Here is a 21,845-nt window from a genome sequence, read left to right as displayed (position 1 = left end):
CTCGCTCTTGCTTAGGCTGGTCTCGAACTCCTGAGCTCAAGCGATCCACCCACCTTGGCTTCCCAGAGTGCTAGAATTATAGGTGTGAGCTACCCAGCCCGGCCTCCCCCCCACCCCAACTCTTGAGAGAGGAACTTATCTTCTGCTTTACTGAGAGATAAGAGTCATTTAAAAAGTTCCTTTTGGGAGCTTTTCACCCCTGAAAATACAGCCTCTGGGGCTAAGATCACCCCTCTACCCCCACACTATTCTTTTCTTGTTCTGCCTTGCTCTTTTACTCATCCATGCTCTCCCACCTGACATCAGTCTCTCCTTCTACACGCGTTCTTCCTCTTTTTTTTTTTCTTTTTTTGAGACAGAATCTCACTATATTGCCCTCAGTAGAGTGCTGTGGCGTCATAGCTCACAGCAACCTCAAACTCCTGGGCTTAAGTGATTCTCTTACCTCAGCCTCCCAAGTAGCTGGGACTATAGGCGCCTGCCACAACGCCCGGCTATTTTTTTTTTTTTATTGCAGTTGTCATTGTTGTTTAGGAGGGCTAGGCCAGGTTTGAACCTGCCAGCCTCTGTGTATGTGGTCGGCACCCTAACCATTTAGCTTCCTCTTCATCTACAAACTTACCCAGGTCTTTCTTACCCTAGAAAGCCTCCCCTCCACTCAGCTATCTTCTCCCCACTCCAACTTTCACACTTTTCTCTCCTTTTCTTTTCTACACACTGGTCTGTCTGTTCTCACTGTGCCTTGCTTCTCTTTCCTCCCTATTCACTCCCCTAACCTTATCCTGTCTAGCTCCTGCTCCAGTCATTTTGCTGAAACTGCTCTCCCCCGTGTTACTAGTGGCCACCAAAATCCCAAATCTGTGCCCCTTCTTATTCCTAATCCGCTCAGTCTCCATGTCACTGTTGGCACTGTGGGTTATGTTTTTCTTGAAATATTCTTGCCCATTGACTTAGTTAAAACCACCCCATCCTGGTTCCCGTATGACCAATTCTCTGGCATCTTTCCCCAGTCTCTGAAGTATATGTTCCCCGGTATCCACTCTTTATGTCTCTTGTCGCTTCCAACACTGCTTTCCTTAACAGTCTGCTGTGGCAGCTGATGCATGGGCATGTCCTCCTGGACATTGCCTGGCCACCTCAAATGCTGTGTAGCCAGGACCCATACTAGCACTTCCCTCTCAACCAGCCACTTCCCTGCAGGTGTATTCCTGGCAATAAGACACACTACCAAGCTTCCAATTTCACAAAACTGGGGTTTTGGAGCCATAGTTGACATGAGTTAGTTGCCAGGACCTGGCCATTCTGCCTTCACAACATCTTGCTCCATGTCGCCGCATGCCCAGTGTTGCTCTACTAGGTTCAGTCTGTACACGTCCTGTCTAGTTTAGACATTGCTTGTAGCTTGGGACCCTCTAAAACTGGTTTCTACATGTTGGGAGAAGGATGACAAAGTAACAAAAAGCATAGATTTTGGAGACTGAATTCCGACTCTGCCCTAGCTGGCAGTATGATGTTGAGTGAGCTACTTAACTTCTTTCAGCTTTGGTTTTCAGCCTGTGAAGTGAGGATAATAGTATCTACATTGGAGGTGGTTGTGAAAATTAACAGTAGTGTATATGTATGCACTGTAAGTTGTGTAACCTTGGCACGGAGTAGACATTCAGTAAGTGGAGAGTGGCGATTATTATCATCACATCCGAGCCTGCAGCCTCATTTCCTCCTACATGCTTGCAGACCTCCTGTATTGCTGGCTGATTGTTCCAGGCACCAACCCTGGAGACATTCGGCTTACTGGGCTTCCACGCCACTCTGGCACCTCCTTATGGTGCCCTCCCCTGCACTGCTTTGTTCATCTTGGGGTCATGTTATTTTTTTACTGGGTTGAAAGAGACCCTGGAGATCCTGTAGTGCAGCCCCTTTATAGCTGAAAAAGCTGAGGCCCAGAAAAGTTGAGAGTCTGTGTGACCCCTTAATGACAAGGTCAGAAGAGGGACTTAGGGCCCCTGTTATGTAGCTCAGTGCCCTTTCCTCTCCCCATCCTGCCTCTGACTTCAACCCTTCTTTGCTTTAAAGATCTATATCACGTCCCACACCTCAGAACTCCTTCCCAATTCTCCTGCCTGTAAGGCAGATATTTCCTCCTCTGCATCCTTCTGGCACTAACCACCTGATCCCGTTGGTGATTTGCTTTCTCTGGGTATAAGTCCTCCCTCCCCTGCAAGGTAAGGACTGTGTCCCTGTTGCCAGCAGGTGCTCAGTGAACGCTGGCTGGAGCTGAGTGAACTCACGGCTTGTTACTCATCTGGCTGTCTAAGGTGAACTTGGTTCACAAACCCTCTGTGGGGAGGAGCAAGGCTGTCCGAAAAGTTGTTTCTGCAGGCTTTTTGTTTGACCAGTGAGTGGAGGGAGCTTTCCTCAGTCCTGGCCTCAGAGTTGGCCTTTTAAGTCATTGAGCCCTGAGTTTTTCAGATCACTGAAAAGCAGGCTTATCCCAGCCCTGGTGTGTTTCATTTGGCCCTCTCCTTTCCAGGGTACCTAGGGAGGGCACCAGCTTTTTCAATTAGTCCAGCAAAGACGCTGCGATCTAAGTAAGACCCTTGGAAAAGATGACAAGTCAGCTGGATGGGGACAGGGCCCTGACTGTCTGAGGGCAGTAAATGTGCTCAAGAAGAGGTTGCTCAGGGCCAGACATCCGACAAAGGACCCTGTGCTATGTTGGCATCCTAGGGACAAAGGGTTACCTGTGACCTAGCCCTTCCATGGTTATTTCTCATAAGTTCAGGATATGAGGATATCTCTCTCTCTTTCTCTCTCTCTCTCTCACACACACACACCTGACTCTGGAGGACTGTGATATGGTCCTAGTAGGAAAGCCAGGTGCAAAATGATCTCAAAACCCAGGGCGTCATGGTACCAGGAGGAGATGCATGTGTGGTTGAGAAAGGAAGGTGGACAACAAGCCACCAGATCAGTTCCCACTCCCAGAAAGAGAAAGAATGCCAGGCTCCACTGGGTCCTCTGCACCAATCCTCACTACCAAAACTCAAGCTGCAATTTGGATGGTTTTCACAGCAGGACTGAACACAGACTGCCTCCCTTTGCCCGCCCAGGGCTAAGCTAGGTTGGATTTGCAGAGTCAACAGGAGGGAAGCCTTGCCTCCTTCAGCAGTTGATGAGGGCAGGGGTGCAGGGAGCAGATGGCTAAGGAAAGCACTGAGGAGCTTGGGAGTGAATCCTCGGCAGGACCAGGCTGGAATTGGCCAGAGCAGGAGGGGGACGTGACGTGTGATGCTGTTGTGATGCTGTTGCAGAATCATCCGGACCAAAGTTCAGCAGCCTTTCCATCCAACACCAGATGGGGCTGGGACAGGAGTGACTGCCCCTGGCCACACCATCGGTAAGAGGGCTCAGGGAAGGGGGTGGGGAAGCCCCGTGCCACCTGGGGAAAGCCAGGAAACATAGCTCCACCCCCGACCTGCCTGCCCTAAGGAGGTCCAGCCCCACCCAGTTTCCCAGTCCCTCTCTCCCTGAGCTCCTGTCAGGGTGTCCCTGAAGGAGACTAGTTCACTAGGCTTTCTCTGCCTCCCACCCATGTGTGACCTCACCTTTGCCATGCTTTAGTCAGTCTCCCTCCTCCCTCCACTCCAACCTCTCTCCCCATTCCCCCTCCTAATCAATATGTTTCCTTTAGCATTTTTTCTTTTTCTTCTCCATCCCTTCTTCCTCCTTCCCTATCATCCTTAGTTTTATCTGATTCCATCTCTCTCTGTGCACCCTCTTTGTTTTATATTGGCTTTCTTACTTCATCTTTAATTTTTTTTTTTTCGCAGTGTTTGGCCAGGGCTGGGTTTGAACCTGCCACCTCTGGCATGTGGGGCTGGTACCCTACTCCTATGAGCCACAGGCGCCGCCCTCCACCTTTAATTTTTAAAATTGTCCTTGTCTCTCTCCCCTCTTCTCCTCCACTTCCTCTCTGTGCCTTTCCCTTTCTCTCCTCTCCATATGTGTGGCTCCAGATCTGTCCCTCTGTCTCTCTCCCTCCCTCCTCCTGGCCTCTGATCTCTCTGTCTGTCTCATCCTCTTTGTTGCTCTCTGCCCCTCACCACCCTCCTTCTTCATTGACTCATGCTCAGGGCCTCTCACAGACATGACACAGGCCTATGAGAACTCCTGCTGACACTCCCTCCTGTGGCCCCAACACACACAGCCTTCCCTTTGGCTCATGGGAAAACTTGGTGCTGCTCTAGCCATAGATGCAGCCTGGGCGGGTGAGGGGCCTCCAGGATGTGGTTAAATTTTTCCTGCTGCCCCTCTTGGCAGCTGTACCCTTCTCTCTTGACCAGCAGGAAGTAGAAATGACTGGCCCCAACCCTCCTGGAGTTGGCAGGAGTTGTTGTTTACTGGGCCTGTGTTACAGTGTGTGCTGGGAGGAAGGGTTGGGCCGGGCTGTACCTGAGTTGATCACCGTGGAGTGAATGGGTTCACTAGTCTGTGTCCTTAGGGGAAAATTAGGAACTTCTCAAGTGATTTCAAGACAAGAAGCAATTGGGAGGGAGAACTGCACACTCCTGGGAACATCAAAACCAGCCAGTGTCTCCTATAGAACCAGGACAGATCTCAGAAAGCCATAGACTGACTCCAAATCAGGATTGGCAAAGCCTCAGCCCAGGAGACTGAGAAACAATGAACTAGGGTTTGATTAGAAGGATTTGTCCGGCCCCAGGGATTGGTTAGGCTGTGCAAGGAAGCATCCCAGGAGCTGTGCTTACCAGAGAACCACCAAGGTGCTTTCTAGATGGAGAATTAGCTCTGGTGTTTCCTGGGCCTATACTTGGCCTGTCTCAGGGGAATGACATTAAGGGGCCCATTGAAATCCAGGGGTCTGCAGAGAAGGCCTAGGGTCAACTAACCACCACTTACTCCAGGCTGGGCAGAAGGGAATAATAGCTTGAGCTGTTTATGGCAACGTATTCCCTGCTAAAGCCTCAGAGGAAGAAGAGGGTGTGCTCTCCTCACCCCTCTTATGTCCTCTGCTTCTTTCCGAGCCCAGCCTTGGGGCTTTGGCCTATGATCATCACTGCTATCCTGACAGCATTTCCTCCTCACTCTTGTCCAGTTCCCAGCACGGCCTCCCCTCCTGTCTCCAGCGCCTCCAATGACCCAGTGGGATCCTACTCCATTAACGGGATCCTGGGGATTCCTCGCTCCAATGGTGAGAAGAGGAAACGTGATGAAGGTAGGGAGGAGGGAAGAGATCTGGCTTCCCCTTTGCATGCTTTGTCCTCAGACTCAGAGCTCCGGTTTCGGCCTGGCCTCGCAGCTGCTCTGCCGTGAGATCAGTTTTAGTAGCAAACCCCGGTCCCCCCACTGCCCTGCTGGCTCCTGGAGAGAGGGAGGAAGGCTGCTGGTGGGGCCATCAGCCTCACCATCTGCTCAGTGCCCTGCTGCCTCACCTTCCCTGGGACTTACCCCATCCCTCCCTGTGGGATGCCAGGAGGAAAAGCGTGGGGCTGCTTACCTGGGAAAGGTTTTGGGGCTGGGGACAGCTGGTCTCTGACCTCAGGATAAAAGGCCAACCTACCTTGTCCTCACCTGATCCCAACCCATCAGGAAGTGGGAGAGTGATGTCACATGCAGCTGGCCCTGGCGTCCTCTCTCTGTAACACACAGACACTGCCTCCATTCAAAGCCCACAGGGAGTGGAACATGGAGCTTCTCTCTATTCTTCTTCATGAGTGGAGCTGCCCCAGAAGCTCCCTCTGGCCCTCTCCCTGCTCCCTGGAACACCTCAGTTTACAGCCAGGCTGTCAGGCCAGAAGTTGAAGTTTATGGGACGTGAAGAGGATGAGGAGAGAAGAAAGGACATACGGAGGGAGAGTGGTAGAAATGAGCCTAGGACAAGGTGGCATTAGGGGCCCCTGGGTGGCCCTCTAGTTGTCTTCTGATGCATGAGGCCAGAGCTGGCACACTCAGAACAACATATATCAGTGTCTCAGACCTGCTTCCTGCATCCATTCTCTCATGGTCCCACAACTGGTAGCCTCTTGCCTTCAGAGGGTGTAGGACTTTGAAGGTATTGTCCATGAAACAGAATCCTCAAACAATGAGCATGAGGCGTGCCCAGGTCAGTCCATATTTACGCCTGTTGTCACTGCATCTTGGCCAGTCAGCATCTCCTTTTTCTCTCAAAAGTGTCCTGTTTGGACAATAAATTACATGGTCATCCCAAGTATAGACAAACTCAGTAAGGGTAGCTTAATGGAGTAAGAACAGAGAAAAGAGACAAGACTGAGATTCCCCAGACCCAGGCAGGGGGAAGAGAACGTGAGAGTCCCGACTTGCAGCAGAAGGGACAGTGGAAGAGAGGCCTGGGCCTGGCGAGACAGTGATGACCTGGTGCTGGCCTCCTTCCAGAAGCCCTAATGGCCTCGTTTCACAGGGAAACAGCTTGTCTGGCTCTATTTCTCCTTCTTCCAAAATATCCAAACCCATTTGGCCGCCACGGCCTTTGCCACTCACTAAATTTCATTGTGGTTGTTTTGGCGGCAGCCCCTGATGGGCAGGGGGAGTCTACAGGAAAGGCCCTAAGTCCCAGTTCTCCCTGGGGCTTCACATGCTCAGGCTTCAGCCAAGCTCCCTGGCGCCCTGAATGCTTTGGTAAAATCTGCCTAAAACTTGAAAAGTTTCTCATTTAACCAGCAGTATCTGTGTTATTTAGAGCATAAGCTGTCCAGGGAGCTGAGGTATCTCCTGTCGGTCTGAGGTTGTGGCCGAGCATGCCCTCTGATGCCTGGGGTTCTGTTGGGCATGGAGGGGGCCAGGGGCCAAGGAGGCACTGGCATGAGACTGCAACTGCCCAGGGCTGGGCCCAGCTGGCCCAGAACACAGTGCTCTCCTCTCTGAGCAGCTGATCACATTCATTGTTTCAAGTTAATTCAGTTCAGTGAACCTTCCTGCACAGCAGTTACAAGAAAGGCTTGGTGCTACAGCATCGCAAAGCAGAACAAGATAAGATGCTTGTCCTTAAGGAGCTTACACTCTAGTGGGGCGTGCAGAGCATGTGAGCCCCAAGAGCACAAAGGCCCCTCAGATAGGGCACTGTGATGGAGTCTGGGCTGCAGGCCACCAAGTGGGAGGGAACACACCCGGGAAGGGTTGCTGTTTGAGGAGGGGCCTGAGGGATGAATGAGGAAAATGTTCAAAGACAATGGTAGCCTGAAATTCTATCTGATAGCCTGAGACTTGTGACCAGAGAGACCTTTGGCCAGCAGCTGCAGGGCAGCTTTGGCAGGAAAGTGGTGGCAGGTGAGGGTCACAGGATAGAGGCCAGGAGCAGATCATATAGGAGTCTGAACATTTTCTGCGAAGGCAGGAGCAGCCACTGAAGGTGTCTGAGCAAGAAGGGCAGGGCAGGACTGGGTTAGGGAAACTCATCCTCCAGCAGTGACAGTGATGGCAACAGGGCCACATCGCAAGAAGCAGATGAAGTCTTCAAAATGAGGGATAACGGGGGCCTCTAAGTGTCCTCTGAAACATTTATCTGCATGGCTAGCCAGGTGGCAGGAAAAACTGGGGGGTTGCAATGTTCCCCTCTCCTCTTGGCCAGCCCAGGCCCTTCTCTGGTGGAGTCCAGACCTATGAGGGAGACCAATTATCCCCAGCCCCCTCCCCAGTATGATCCATGGGACCCAGGTGGGAGGGGAGAGGTGTGAGCAAAGGTTGATCTGTAGCTGCCCCTCCTTCCCCTCCCCTACTCTGGATGCTGCTGAGCAGCCAGGCCCAGTTTGCATTAGGGAGCAGCTCAGATGATTAAGAATAGGGGAGATAATTATGTGTCAAGATGATGTAGCCCAACTCTGCAGTCAGGCCAAGGTAGCAAAGCAACTGGCAGGCCAGTCACAGAAGGCAGCCTCGGGCACGGGCCTCGCAGACACCCAGGTGTGTCCTTCAGCTATTGGGTCAGAACTGCAGGCGAAAGAGAAAACTGACTTGGGGGACTGAGGGGTGTTGGGATGGGACTAAGGGTGCATGTCAGGACTAGACCGTAAAGGGAGTAGAGGGGCACCCCTCCCTCCAGGAAGACCCTTGATGACCCTGCCAGTTGGGCCCTCATTTGGCCCCAACCACTGTGGCATCTTCCTAGAAGCGTCACACCCCAAAGGCAAGTGGGGAGCCCTTCTGTCCTCCAAGAAGCTGTTCCTGCTCCTTCCTCTGAGTACAGTGTGGCCTATTCTTCAGCTCTAACAATGTCACGGTGGTGGGCATTAGTGAGGACAATCACTGCAGTGTGTGCTGGCATTATTGGAGACAATCTCAGCAGTAGTTATTGGTGTTCACAGCGATAATACCCGGAACATTATTGGCATTGGCACTCAGAATATGGAGAACGTTATTAGTATCTGCAGCAATCATATCTGTGGGGATATTAGTAAAGGGCCGGTCAGCTGTGACTCTGGGGAAAAACTGGCAGTGACTGTGAGTCTGTTTAAGATTCTTTCCCATGCCATGGCCTCTGGGAATATGGAAAAAACCCAGACTTCTGTCTGAGAAAAGTGCTGGTCAAGAAAGAAGCTTTGACCCTCCTCCCAAGAGTCCAGGAGCTCCCAGAATGGGATTGGTAGACAGGCAAGATAGATGAAGAAGTTATATGATGAAGCATCCAAAAGACAGGCTCCCCATTGGTCTGAGAAGGTAGAATCTCCATTTAGTAGCCTCCTAAAATCTTTACTTCTTCTAAGCTACAATTGAGGGGGGGAGTGGTATTAAGGCTGAATTCCCTGGCCTCTTTGAGGGGACACTGATTCCCTGAATGTTGTGTGCCCTGGCTCATATGGATGGAGGAGAGGGACATTGGTATTGCCCTATCTGTAATTAGGCTGAAATCCAGAAGTTCTTTGCCTTCACCCAGTTGCTTCTAGGCCCAAAGCATCACTGTCCAGCAGAGGTATTGCTGAAGCATAGAAGGGTTATATAACATCCGCAAATCCAAATGAAGTCATATGGTGAGCATGGTGATCTGTGTGAGGGAGGTGTGTTGGTATCATCCTTTGAGGTGTGGGATTGCAGGGGGCCATGATTTTGCATTCCATTAATTAGGTACACAATGAATTGTGCAGTCGAGTGATGCCAAGCCAGTGAAGTTGTACGTTTGCAGGCAGGGCAGGTTGCACGGCTGCAAATGGCCGAGTCCTATCACTGCCTTTAATAGCTCCCTTCTGCTTTGGATGAAGCCATAACTGGAAGAAGCAGTTTATTTCCTTAGTTAGTTTCCTTCCTAGAAGTCCCCAAGGGTGTTGCTCAGGTTGGACTTGGAGCAAATGAGGGGATTAAGCTGTGAAAATGAGCAGCACCTGCCCTTGTCTGGGAGCCTGGCTTGAGGCAAGGGAATACTGCAGAGACTCCACAGGGAAGAAGGGGTGTGGGGTCCGGGCCAGCGTATGTTCTCTGGGACTGGGCATGGACCGGCAGTGTGGCTCCAAGGGGGATGAGTGGGCTCTGGACTCCTACTGCCACTCTTTAGCCCAGCAAGTCACTTAACCTTCAACAGCTCAGTTTTCTCCTCTGTAAGACGGACTTGCTTTCAGCTTTTACTTCTCGGGACCTGAAAAGATGATTATGTGAGACCATGGGCATAGTGTTAGACCTTTGCCATCTTAGAAGATGGGTTGTTGTAAATCTGGGAAAGAAAGCCTAATTTACAGGTTTATGTTTTAAGGGGAAATGAAGTTGTGACAGAAAGGCATTTATTTGGGCACAGGCCCCCTTACTTTGGTGCAGCTCCGTTTAACTAGGGCAACCTTTAGCCAATGCCAAGAAAAGATTAAGCTGGGTGGGACCAGCTCAGTGGAGGAAAGATGTTGGCTTTACACGTGAGATCGGGAGAACTTTTATCCATTTCTACCTATTCATTTGCTCTGTGGTTATCTTCTGGGCCACATGTCATCTTTGAGCCACACAGGCATTTTAGATATATTGAAGTAAATATAAGACTCACTTCTTTTTTAAACATGGGGGCATCTCTCCTTCTATCACCTATGTACATTTCTGCTTCCACATGCAAGTTTATTTGTTTACCTTGGAAAATGTATATTTGTTTTATGGATCCACAAGTAATTTTTTACGTGGTCTATGCAAGTGTGACTGTGTGTGTTCTACCACTGGGATGTCTGAGTGTAAGGGGTGTGGAATGTCATGTGTTGAGAAGGCACGCAGTTTCCTAGGTAGTGTACATGCTTAGAGAGAGTGGGAGGTGTGACCGTCTGCTTGTCCACCAGCACCAATGAGCTGGAGTATGTCAGGTAGCCACACTCAGGAGTGCCTATAGAGTTTGGCCCAAAGGGCTCCATAGGCATCACTCTACATTTTGTTGGCAAATGAATGGGCTGTCCTGAGCCAGCCTCCAGGGTGGCCTAGGGTCCAAGGCTAGGGAGGCTCTCAGGTCAAGTGGGAATTATAGCTCAGAACCCAGGCATTATGCTCTTAGGCCATGTGGGAATTATAGCTCAGTACCCTGTAGCCCTTTGAAGAGGAGCCTGGTCTCCCAATCTTGGGGTCTTGTCCCCAATCTTCTACCTGCCTATCTTTCAGGATCTCTCAGTGTTTGTCTGTCTCTCATTTGCTCTAGTCGAGGTATACACTGATCCTGCCCACATTAGAGGAGGTGGAGGTTTGCATCTGGTCTGGACTTTAAGAGGTATGAGGGCCAGAGGGGACATGGTGTGGGGGTCAAGGGAAACAGCCTGGGGGTGGTGGTAAAGAACATTCAGAGATTGGGTTCCTAAGAACCAGAGAGTGAAAACGGAGGAGGTGGCTCAGGCATCCACCAGGAAACGAAGAGGCTAATAGAGTCTCAGAGCCTAGATCACTTCTGCCATGGGCCACTGATGGGACTTGAGGGCTGAGGCTCTGGGGGCCTGGAGGGTCAGGTACTCAGTGGATGGGGGGCACTCTTTCCAGCCCTTGGAAAAACAAAGAGCAGATCAGGTAGTAAAACAAAAGCAAAGGAGACCTGGAAGCACCTGACAGCCCTAATTCATCACGGCCCAAGTTTTTTCCTGTGTTCCCATTATATTTGTTTGTAAAAGTGGAAATCAATTTTGAAGGTAATTTTCTGGAAAGAATGGAAGGGAGGTGGGAGGGCCGGATAAGGCAGAGATGGTAAAAGGAAAAATTTAGGCCAGGCACAGCCCAGGGGCAGCTCTTGGCAAGGTGAAAGAAAATTGCATATTCAATCTCCATCCATGAATCTCCCTCACTGCTGCCCGCCTCCTGCTTGAAAACAATGAAGGCTTTTTCCCAACGCTGGGCAGGGCCTCGGTATCAGCCTCACTTTAACTTCAGGGTCATTAATTCCCTGATTATTGAAGGAGAAGAGAGGGTTGCAGCATCGTCAATCCAAAGGCACCCCCCATGGGATCAGGCAGTAGCTGGGGTGGGGTTGGGGGCAGGCTGGGCAAGGTAAGGTGTTGTTTGAGAAGGGGGTGGGGAAATGGGGGAGCCACTGGACTGGGGGGAAGGAAGCCAGGAGGAGGGTGGAAGAAGGCAGTCATTACTGCATACCTCTGTTGTGTTGTTATTGCAAATTAAAAGTAGCATGTTCCACTCCACAGCTATCTTTGAGGAGGGAGGGGCACCAAGGGAGGTGGGGGATCTTATCATTGCTTCTTCAGCAGACCAGCCATGGTGTCACCGTGTGAGGTGACATTTGAATTTACAATTCCGCTGAGAAAAGCCATTAATTCACAAATTAACATTTCTCCCTCTCCCTCTCTCTTTAACACTCTCTCCCTCTCTCACATGGATGTGCAAGCAATTGAAAAGACAAAGGAAATAGCCTTAAGGAAGAGACTTTACTGCTAGTCTGTCTGTGCTGAGATTGCTCCCCCTGCTTCCAGATAGATAAACCAATTACCTGAGCAGCTCTGCTCCTGGCTGCCCAAGATCGCCTCCTTTTGTAGGCTGCTTCCTTGGCTGGATTACACTTGGTATAGCTCATTAATGCAAACCAGGCGTGCCCTGATCACCACACTCCCTTCCTGGCTCTCCTTCTGGAGGGGTAGCGGGAGGAGTACTGGGTCAGTAAAGGTGGACCCTGGGGCAGAGGAAAAGCAGAGACTACCATGCCCAGTTGCCCAGGTCCTAGGTGCTCGGATAGACAGACAGGCACAGCCTGCTGTCTTGGAGGAGGCTGGGGCAGCATCAGGAGGAAAAGTCTACAGGTGAGCACTCCCTGGGAGGCCAGCTCCAAACCTGGCGGGGGCTGAGCATGGCAGGTGTTTGGAGGCAGAGGCCTCTGACTCTCTCAGTGGCCTTTTGGTCCAGCTGCAGGGGCTGGCAGAACCTGAGAGGAATCTGAGCTCCCCCTGCGTGGGAAGGGCTTTGGGAAGTTTTGCTGAGTGTGCATTATTTTAGTAGGACAGGATTCAGCCTGAAGGAACTAGGAGAGATGCTAAGGAGGGCCCAGAAGATATTATGAGGTTGTACCATATTGGGTAAACAAAATGAGGCTGCACGGATTCCTTAATCTAAACCTAGCACTTGGCACAGCTATCTGTTTACCACTTAATCCTTACACACGCAGGCACGCAAGCACATCAGCCATCCAATTCCCTTCTTAGAGTCTGGGCCCTGAGTGTGCTCTCAGAGTTTGAAAGTAAGCTTATGTCTGGGCAGGGAGTTGCAGGGCCTCTTCCTGTCTTCCTCTCTCCCAGACTCTTGCTCAGCACTGTAAGGAGGCATTATGCTGGGAAGCCAAGCAGAGCCTGTGTTTCTCTAAAGAGAGGTGCTCCGTGGATTATGCATGCACTGTACTATCTAGCATGTGTCACAGTCTCTGCCCCGCAGGAGACAGGTCCTATGAAAGTCCAGAAACCAAATCTACATGCATATGAAGGGAACCATTCGTCTAGACAAGTGCCTGGGTTAATTGCATTTACAAAGTTCAACCTGTGTTCAGTTTCCAACTTATATTGCAAATCTGGCTAATATCCACTCTAGTATAAGAAAGAGCTTGGGTTCAAAAGTCAACATTCAGTTAGACACTAAAAAAAAAATCTGCACTTATGAACACACATTCATTCCTATGATTATATCTTCCCAGTGGCCAGGGAAATTAGATTGCTCATACCTGAGGGAGGAATTTTTCTATCTTAGTTGGATCACATATTTTAACCAAACTCTCTGGATAATGCTGGCCATGAATCTGTTGGACACTAATCATGTCATTATCCAGAGGTAGGTACAGGTTATGTCGAAATTTTATCAAGACCCTCACCTTAGGCCCTGTGTATGCCTGACTTATATTCTTCTGTGGAAAGTACTGGGGTTTAGCCCTGGCTCTGAGAAGCTGAATTTGAATTCATGGGTGTATGAATGTGTACATGAATCCCTGCGTTTATACCAGAGATGGCAGGCAAACCACTAACGACCTTCATTCCTCACTGAGTCCACTGGGTTGTTTAGGGAAGTATTTTGGAGTTTAGCACAAAAGATTATTTTTTTTTCATAAAGTGTCAGAACGTCAGAATAGATAGGTTGGCCCCACCCCACAGGAGAGAATTATGAACTTGTTGTGGGGGGCTATGTGTGCCCCTCCACCACTGGATCAGGGGTGGGTGTAGTGGAGACATATGACTTCCTCAACCAGACTTCAGGGACCTTCCCACATCCACACTTGCACCCTGGTGGATAAGCACCTATCTTGTCAGAATATGCTTCAACTCCTCGCCTTCCACTTGGCAACTGCCTCCCTGCCCTGCAGGTAGGCATCATTCTCCTTCCCCCACCCAGCAAGGGCACCGAGCAAGAAATCCGCTGCCTCAGCGCTGCCCTTCTCCCCCAAGTGCAGGCAGGCTCTGGATGCAGGAGTGAGGAACAGGCACAGAGGCTGCCCCAGGCCCTGAGGCTTGTAGGCTGGCTCCTGGAGTGCCTCCTCCTCTGCAGACCAGTGGGCAGCTGAGAAAGGCAGGCAGCTGGCCTGGGTGACCCCTCTGAAAAAGGATGTGGAGAGAATGTAGGCCAGGGAGACCCCAGACCTCTGCCTGCCAGAGGAATAGATCCTGGCAGCCTCCTCAGCTGTGGCTGCCCTGGAGCCCAGGGAAGGACCCCTTTCTGCCCTGTCTTCCTTGGGGCTGTGGTGAGCCTAGAGCTCTCTGGGACCCTCCCCATTATGCACCATGGAGGTAGAAAAGTAAAGAGGGTCGGGGGAGGGTTGGGCCCGATGCAAGGGCTAGGAGACGATCACGAGCTGGATTGCAGCAGAGCCAGTAATTCAAACCATCCTGACCCTTCGGTGAACCTGAACCTGCTGACCTTGACAGCACTAGACAAGAGAGGCCTCACAAACCTCAACCTGCTTGGAGGCTTTGCCTTCTCTCCCTCCCTTTCTTGGAGCCCTGTGGCCCAGCCTCCAGGTGGCTCCTAATATGGCCCCCCCCATGAAATGTCAGCATCTCCTCCCTCCCCGGGCACTGCCTGGCTGCTTCAAAGCACCCTTTGTGCTCATCTCCACTGGAGACCAGCGTGTGGGCATCTCCTGGGGCCCTTCCTGGGCAGGACTGAAGCTTTCTCCTGGAAGCAGAGTTTCTGCCCCTTTCCCTTCTTCTTCTGCCCCAGGCTTCATCTTTTCCAAGATGAACTCACTGTAGTGTGTGTGTATATGTGTGTGTGTGTGTGTGGTCTGGGTACACACAGGGGCAGAGATAAAATGTGATTGAGACAGCGGACAAGGGGAGGAAAGAAAAGCCTGAGGAAAGCAGCCCCAGGAACCTGCATTAAAGTAAATGCAGTTTATGAAGTTTATGCTTCCTCCTGGGGAGAGTTGGATTCCATCCAACAGCCTCTCAGAGCCTGCCAGACAGCTCCTGAAGCAGAAAGTGCAAGCAGGAGAGTGAGCAAGCCAGTGACAGAGGGAGAGGTGCACACACACTCACGTGTGCACATGCACCTGCTCACACAGATCAGCCTGGGCAGCTTGGGATGGAGGGATATAGACAGCATGTTTGGAAGGAGAAGCTCTGGGTGCTGCCCCTCCTATGGCCCCCACCCCCGACAACTCCATCTCCTTAGGCAGGGCGGCCAGCTAGGCACCTGGGCAGTGTGGGCACGGGGGTAGGCTAGGGGTGTGGTAAGTTGAGGGCAATGTGAACCCCCTTCTCGACACCTGGGGCAGTCGGTTTATGGAAGCTGCTCTAAATGAGGGACACAGTGTATGGCTGGTCTTGGGGCAATACATATGAGGTCTGGGCAGTAAAAGTAACCAGAATGTGGTACCACTGGGTCCCCAGGAACTTGCCTTTTCTTCTGATGCTGGGGGTCCATTTTTCTCTGGCACCTTGGTCTACTTAGACCAAGTGAGTACCTTACAGCTCCTGAAGGTAGCTATTGAAGTCTTCTCAGTAGCAATAGAAACAATTAGAGAGCATATTTTCCCGTGGTAATTCAGATTACCAGGCAAATAAGGAAATACGAGGTTGACAAAGTTGGAGTACATGAGCTCTCAGAGGGACTTACAAGCAAGCTGGAGTATCTGCCCTTCTGGCTCTTCTTGAGGTGCACGTGGGCTCATGTGTGGGTGCACTAATACTGTGTCAGTGGGCCAGGAGCCTTGACTTTAGAGGAAAGGGGATGTGGAGGAGAAAGACGCGTGAGGGAAACACACAGCAGAGGCTTTCACTCTGGCCTGTGGGCTTGGCAGCATCATGCTGCCTGCCCCTGTGTCTTCTGCAACAGGCCTCAGCTGGGGACAGACAGTAAGAACTCTCTCTCCCTCCTCTTTCTGGGAACTTCATGTCTCTGTTTGGGTTATGCCAGGAGCTGGGACAGAAGAGGATGACAGAGTAGAGTCATCCAAAGGCCCGAAATGGGGAAGTAGAGGGTAGGAGGGCAGGTGAAGAATGGTTAGAAATTGCTGATGTTGGAGGATACTCCATGAAGGCCAGAGATGTGGGGCACAGGGGGCAGAAGCTGGCTGGGGATGGCTTTGGCCCTTTCTCCTCCTGCTCTTCTTTCTCCTCCCGCCCCTCATCCCTCCACACATCTTTATTGGTTCTGGTAATAGCGTTGATTTGCATGTCAGGCAAGGCCTTGCTACACACACAAAAAGAAAACCCCAGCCGTGGCGGTGTGGCAGTGTCAGCTCTCGCTGTTGTTCGACAGTGTAAAATTAAATTAATAAAGCCCCCAACACAGGAAAACATAACAGGAAATTAATGGCCTTTACTGTCGCTCTGATGCAGTCATTTGCAACCCTGCTTTCCGCACCAAAGACTTCATAAATGCAAGCAGTTTCTCTAAACAAGCATACTTAGGGCGGCCTGGTATGTAATTTTTCGCCTTGCTTGTGTCCTTTGAGCTAACAAAGCCCCCTTCTCTACTGGCTCCAGAGATTTCTAACTGGTTCTTGCCCTGGCTGGAGCCCAGTGGGGTCCTCACCTGGCAGAGGGCCTTACCTGCTCCCTGAGAGCCTAGAGAGGGCTGAAGGAGGGCTGGGTCCCAACAGATAGGTGCTCAGTGGGCCCTCCTACCCCACCAGCCTTTTTGGCAGGCCTATAGCACTGCACAGCAGAACTCCTGGACTGAGACTTTATGCCCCAGGGAACTCCCCCAAGTCCACCCAAGGCTCACCCCTTCCATTCCTCCCATGCATCATTCTTCTCTCTCCCAATAGCTATGTGCTCCCTTCCCAATGCCTCTAGCTTCGACTCTCTCCTCCCATTCAAACCCACTCTCCCTCCTTCCACCTCTTCATTCATGGGCCACACACATCCAGGCTGGCTGTGCCTTGGCAGTGGGTACCACACCCTTCTTTTCTATGGTAACTGGAGGTCCTTTCTTGGCAAGGCATACAAAACAAGGGAGGCAACTGTGCTGGTACAATTCCCTGGGTTCTGGGTCTCTTCCATGTCTCCTACAGGTTGGTTAGGAAACAAAAGGTCCTCGAAGGATCCTTCCACCATCCTCTGTGATCAGGCAGTTTTCAGAGAGCTAAGGGTCTGTAACTGCTTCAGAGTGTGAACAGGTGGCATAGTAAAGAAACTTATGCTTTCCTCTCCAGGCATCTTCGGATCAGTGTGTGCTCACTGTGTTGAGATATATGAGCGGATCAGAAAACTAGGACGTGGCTCATAGGAGTTTAAAATCTATTGGGGAAGGCAAGGTTGTCACCCCTCAGACAACTGGCTGTTCATGAAATGGTGAACCACATGGCTGTGTGTTCAGTAGGGAGGAGGCTACAAGAGCAAGTGGGAAACAGGGCTTGAGCCCAGGAGCAGCTAAGACTTAGGGAGGCCTTCTCCACGTGGAGGGTAGCCAGTGGCTGGGCTGGGAGTGGTGACAAGGCAGAGTTACATATTCCTTTTTGGGGGGGGGAACAGAGCTGTCACCCTGGGTAGAGTGCTGTGACATCACAGCTCACAGCAACCTCCAACTCCTGGGCTTAGGCGATTCTCTTGCCTCAGCCTCCCAAGTAGCTGGGACTACAGGCATCCGCCACAATGCCCAGCTGTTTTTTGGTTGCAGCTATCATTGTTGTTTGGCGGCCCGGGTTGGATTCGAACCCACCAACTCAGGTGTATGTGGCTGGCGCCTTTGCTGCTTGAGCCATAGGCACCGAGCCCAGAGTCACATATTCTTAAAGGTCATCTAGTCTTATCTGCGACTTGCCATAGAACTCTCCCCTCCAGCAATGAGGGGAAAGACCTGCCAGGCTACGGCCCCTGCCTGGACACAAGTCACAGATGGACAGTTGCCTTTGTTTGCAACACTGCCTTCATACTGAGCCAGTGCAGGAAAGAGCACAGGACTTAGGGTCCAGATCTAGATCTCCACTCCTTACTTGCTTTGGGACCTTTGGCTAATTATATAACATCTCTGAATCTCAATTTCTTCATCTTTAAAATAGAGGTAATGACCACATGGAGAGGTGGGCAGTGGTAAGGATCTCCATTTGACAACCTCACTTCTCTTCCTCTGCACCTTCCTACCTTCCTCCCATTCATTCCACCTATTTACTGAGCACTTGGCAAACACTTCTGGGCTGGGTCCTGGGTAGACTTCAGATTTTCACATTATGTCTCTGCTCTTGAAGAAATTTCCTCATCATTGTGATTACCCATCTCTGAGCTCATTCTTGAAGGTTAAAGGGAACACTGAACTCCACAGACACTCTAGCCAATGCCAAACACAGTAGAACCATTGCCATTCTCTCATCTGGAGATTCTACATCCATAATGTAGCCTAAGATTACATTCGATTTTTTAGCAGCTGTGTCAGACTCAAGCTCATATTGAGTTCGTGGTCAACTAAAACCTCGAGATCTTTTTCACATCAATTGCTATCAAGCCAGGTCTACCCCATGCTGCACTTGTGTAATTGATTTTTTTTAACCCAAACATAGGGCATTCCATTTATCCCTGTTGAATTTCATCTTGTTGGTTTGGGTTCTTAATTCCACCTGATTAAGGCCATGAGGATGTCTTCTATATCATCAGCCAAGCAGTTTTTTTAAAAAAGAGTTATTTTCCTTTAAAATACAAGAAAGCCACATGACCCACCAGTGGAGACCTTCCTCCTAGTTACCATAAGTGAATGCTTTAGGCACTGATGAGCCCAAGAGCCATCAACCATTTTGCTGCCCTTAAAGCCAGGAAGGCCATTCTTTGCCAAATATTAACATTCACAGCATCCACCCAATTTCCTAACTAAATCAATTTTTTTAAAATCCAGTTTAAGTTGGTGAGTAAATTGAGTGCCTGCAGTATACAGAGCATGACAGGACTGATTTGTAAAGGCAAATAGGACACAATCCTTGACCTCATGAAGCTTATAATCGTGTAGGGAGATAGATATGCACATCATTATACATGCACAATGTGATGAATGCCATGATCAAGGCATGAAGTGCAATGACAAATTAAAAAAAAAAAGGAGCAGTTGTTGCCAGGGCAACAGGGGATGTCTTTGTGGGGGTGTATTCGATCTAAGCATTGATACCAAGTTAATGTGCCACGACTTAGTGAGTATGTGCAAGCTCTGGAGTATCACTATGTTCTTTTTCAGTGCCCACAAATTAACTATATAATAATTTCTTCTAAAAGATTTCCAAAGCGTGGTACTGAATTTATTGGAGAGTTATTTGCATAAGTGTACCTTTCCCCCATTTCTGCAAGGCAGGACGGCACTGGGCTTCCTTACCCTTTCCTGCCTTGCCTTTTCTTTGTAATCTCAAGGATTATCAACTGCAGTTTTAGGGTCTTGTGATTTGGGAAAGTTAACAATTGAGATAGCTAAGGGTTACCTGCCCAGCCCCTCCCTGACTGGAAAATAGTACCCTCCTGCTGGTCCCATTTTGAAGATTCTTTCCTTCAGTGAAGACAAAGGCAAGCTGGGGGTTGAGAAGTTCTGTCTTCTCTCTCATCCCTCTCAGTGTTACATCCTCTTCCCAAGGACTGAGCTTAAACCTGCCTTCCTTTTTGTTCTTTCTCCAAACATAGCAACCAAGGCCCTTTTTTGTTGTCTCAGCTTGTTCCAAGCTTTTGTCTTCCTGACAGGCTCATGCTACTCTCATATCCATCCTTGGTCATGGTCCCCTCCTTCCATCTGTTGTGTGTCCTTTATAAGAAGGAAAAAAAAAATAACTTTTGTCTGATCAGAAGTGCAACATTGTGAAATATCTGGAAGAGAGTAAATTTTTTAAAAATCACTCGTAATATTATCAAGAGATAGCCACTGTTGAAATTTGTGGCTTTTTCTTTTTGTGCATATATAATTTTATATATAGTTTTCTATCAAAATTGGAACAATGCCATATACACAGCTTTGTGTCTTGCTATTTTTACTTAACATTATATAGGACCATTTTCACATATAATTAAATATTCTTTGAAAACATGATTTTTTAATGGCTGCATAATCTTCCACTGTTTGGTGTACATGTCCTTTTAAAATCTAGGCTCATCATATTTTAAAGCTTATCTGTGTGCAACAACAGTGATTTTCCTCAAATGTCCTTCTCTTTCCACCCCTCCCCACCTCTCTTTACTTTGTCAAGCTGATTATTTAAGCTTATAGAGGCAGAATTTCATTTTTGGAGCATGCTGTACTCACAGAATTATATTCTTATAATCTCTTGCTGTGGGGATCCCATGCTGATTCTTTCCCTCTGCTCTGTCACCTCTAGACATGGCTGCTTTCTCCTCTCATCCCTATTTCCCTTTTATCAGCTTTTCTTTCCTGGTGAGAATTCAGTGGGCTACAACAGAGGAAAGGGCTTTGGGCTAGGAACCTCAGTTCTCCTTCTATGATGACTAGCTTGTGACACAGGAGAATTACCTAACCTGAGCCTGTTTTTTGGTTTTGGATTATTTTAAATACAAACATTTTAAATCTCTAAGAAGAATCAAATTAAATTCTCTTCATATTATTCTTTCCAGCTATAAAATGTGAATGTCACTGAAGAGTAGCAATTCCTTTGTTGTTGCTTTTCTTTATTTATTTACTTTTTTTTTTTTTTGAGACAGAGTCTCACTATGTCACCCTTGGTAGAGTGCTGTGGCATCACAACTCACAGCAACCTCAATCTCTTGGACTTAAGCGATTCTCTTGCCTCAGCCTCCCAAGTACCTGGGACTATAGGCACCCACCACAATACCAGGCTATTTTTTGTTGCAGTTGTCATTGTTGTTTAGCAGGCCCAGGCTGGGTTCGAACCCGCCAGCCTTGATGTATGTGGCCAACACAGTAACCACTGTGCATGGGCGCCAAGCTGGTTGCTGCTTTTTCCTCCTCAAAGGAAAGGGTTGAACAAGGCCAAATAAGAATTGATCCGTCTTTGCTTTTGGAATTTTATATTTTATTCTATCTTATGTTTTTTCTTTTTTGAGACAGAGTCTCACTTTGTTGCTCTCAGTAGAGTGCTGTGACATCACAGCTCACAGCAACCTCAAACTCTTGGGCTCAAGTGATTCTTTTGCCTCAACCTCCCAAGTAGCTGGGATGACAGGTACCCACCACAATGCTCAGCTATTTTTAGAGATGGGGTCTTACTCTTGCTCAGGCTTGTCTCAAACCTGTGAGCTCAGGCAATCCACTGGCCTCAGCCTCCCAGAGTGCTAGGATTACAGGCATGCTTTTGGAATTTTAGTCAACAAATCAGTCAACTTTTGTCATCACCTACAATAGGTCAGGCACTAAGCTACGGTTACAACAATGAAAACTATGGAGTCCCTGCCTTCAATATTTGCAGTTCAGAAGAGAAAACAAACATTAAGAAATAACTATGAGGGCAGTGCCTGTGGCTCAGTGAGTAAGGCACCAACCCCATATACCAAAGGTGGCGGGTTCGCACCCAGCTCCGGCCAAACTGCAGCAACAAAAAAATAGCCAGGCATTGTGGTGGGCACCTATAGTCCCAGCTACTTGGGAAGCTGAGGCAAGAGAATCACCTAAGTCCAAGAGCTGGAGGTTGCTGTGAGCTGTGACACCACGGCACTCTACCAACAGCAATGAAGTAAGACTCTGTCTCAAAAAAAAAAAAAAAAAAAAAAAACAAACAAGAAGAAGAAGAAGAAAAAATAACTATGATACATACAGATTCTAAATTTGGCTCTGCTATTTAATAGCTGTCATAAGTTATTTACTGCAAGTTGCCTAAACTCTCCAGCCCTTAGTTACCCAGGCTATGAACTCAGCTGCCAGAGGCACATTGTCCAGACTTATTTCTGGCTCCTTTCATCATTTGCAAGGTGTGTAAGCTTAGGAAAGCTCCTTAATCTCTGCATTTCCATTTTCCCATCTGTAAAATGGGGATAATAATGGAAGCTTCCTGCTTAAGTTCTTTTTTTTTTTTT

General features: G+C 49.2%; 1 protein-coding gene across 5 annotated transcripts in view; it reads left to right on the top strand.

Moving 5' to 3' along the window:
* The window catches only part of PAX2 (paired box 2), a 92,793-nt gene that overhangs the window by 39,449 nt on the left and 31,499 nt on the right, over window positions 1–21,845 (top strand). For 3 of the 5 annotated variants that reach the window (XM_003787259.1, XM_003787258.1, XM_012803567.1), the window contains 2 exons: window positions 3,312–3,397; window positions 5,117–5,236. In XM_003787259.1, the coding sequence (XP_003787307.1) occupies window positions 3,312–3,397; window positions 5,117–5,236 (206 nt within the window). Of the gene's footprint in view, window positions 1–3,311; window positions 3,398–5,116; window positions 5,237–10,624; window positions 10,694–21,845 lie in introns of all 5 variants that reach the window. The other 2 variants (XM_003787257.1, XM_003787255.2) reach the window with 1 other exon arrangement.

This window comes from Otolemur garnettii, unplaced genomic scaffold (assembly GCF_000181295.1).
Source record: "Otolemur garnettii isolate 467f Iridium unplaced genomic scaffold, OtoGar3 scaffold00021, whole genome shotgun sequence".
Taxonomy (NCBI): Eukaryota; Metazoa; Chordata; class Mammalia; order Primates; family Galagidae; genus Otolemur; species Otolemur garnettii.
Note: the sequence above shows the minus strand (reverse complement) of the source record. Positions and strands in the feature narration are given on the sequence as shown.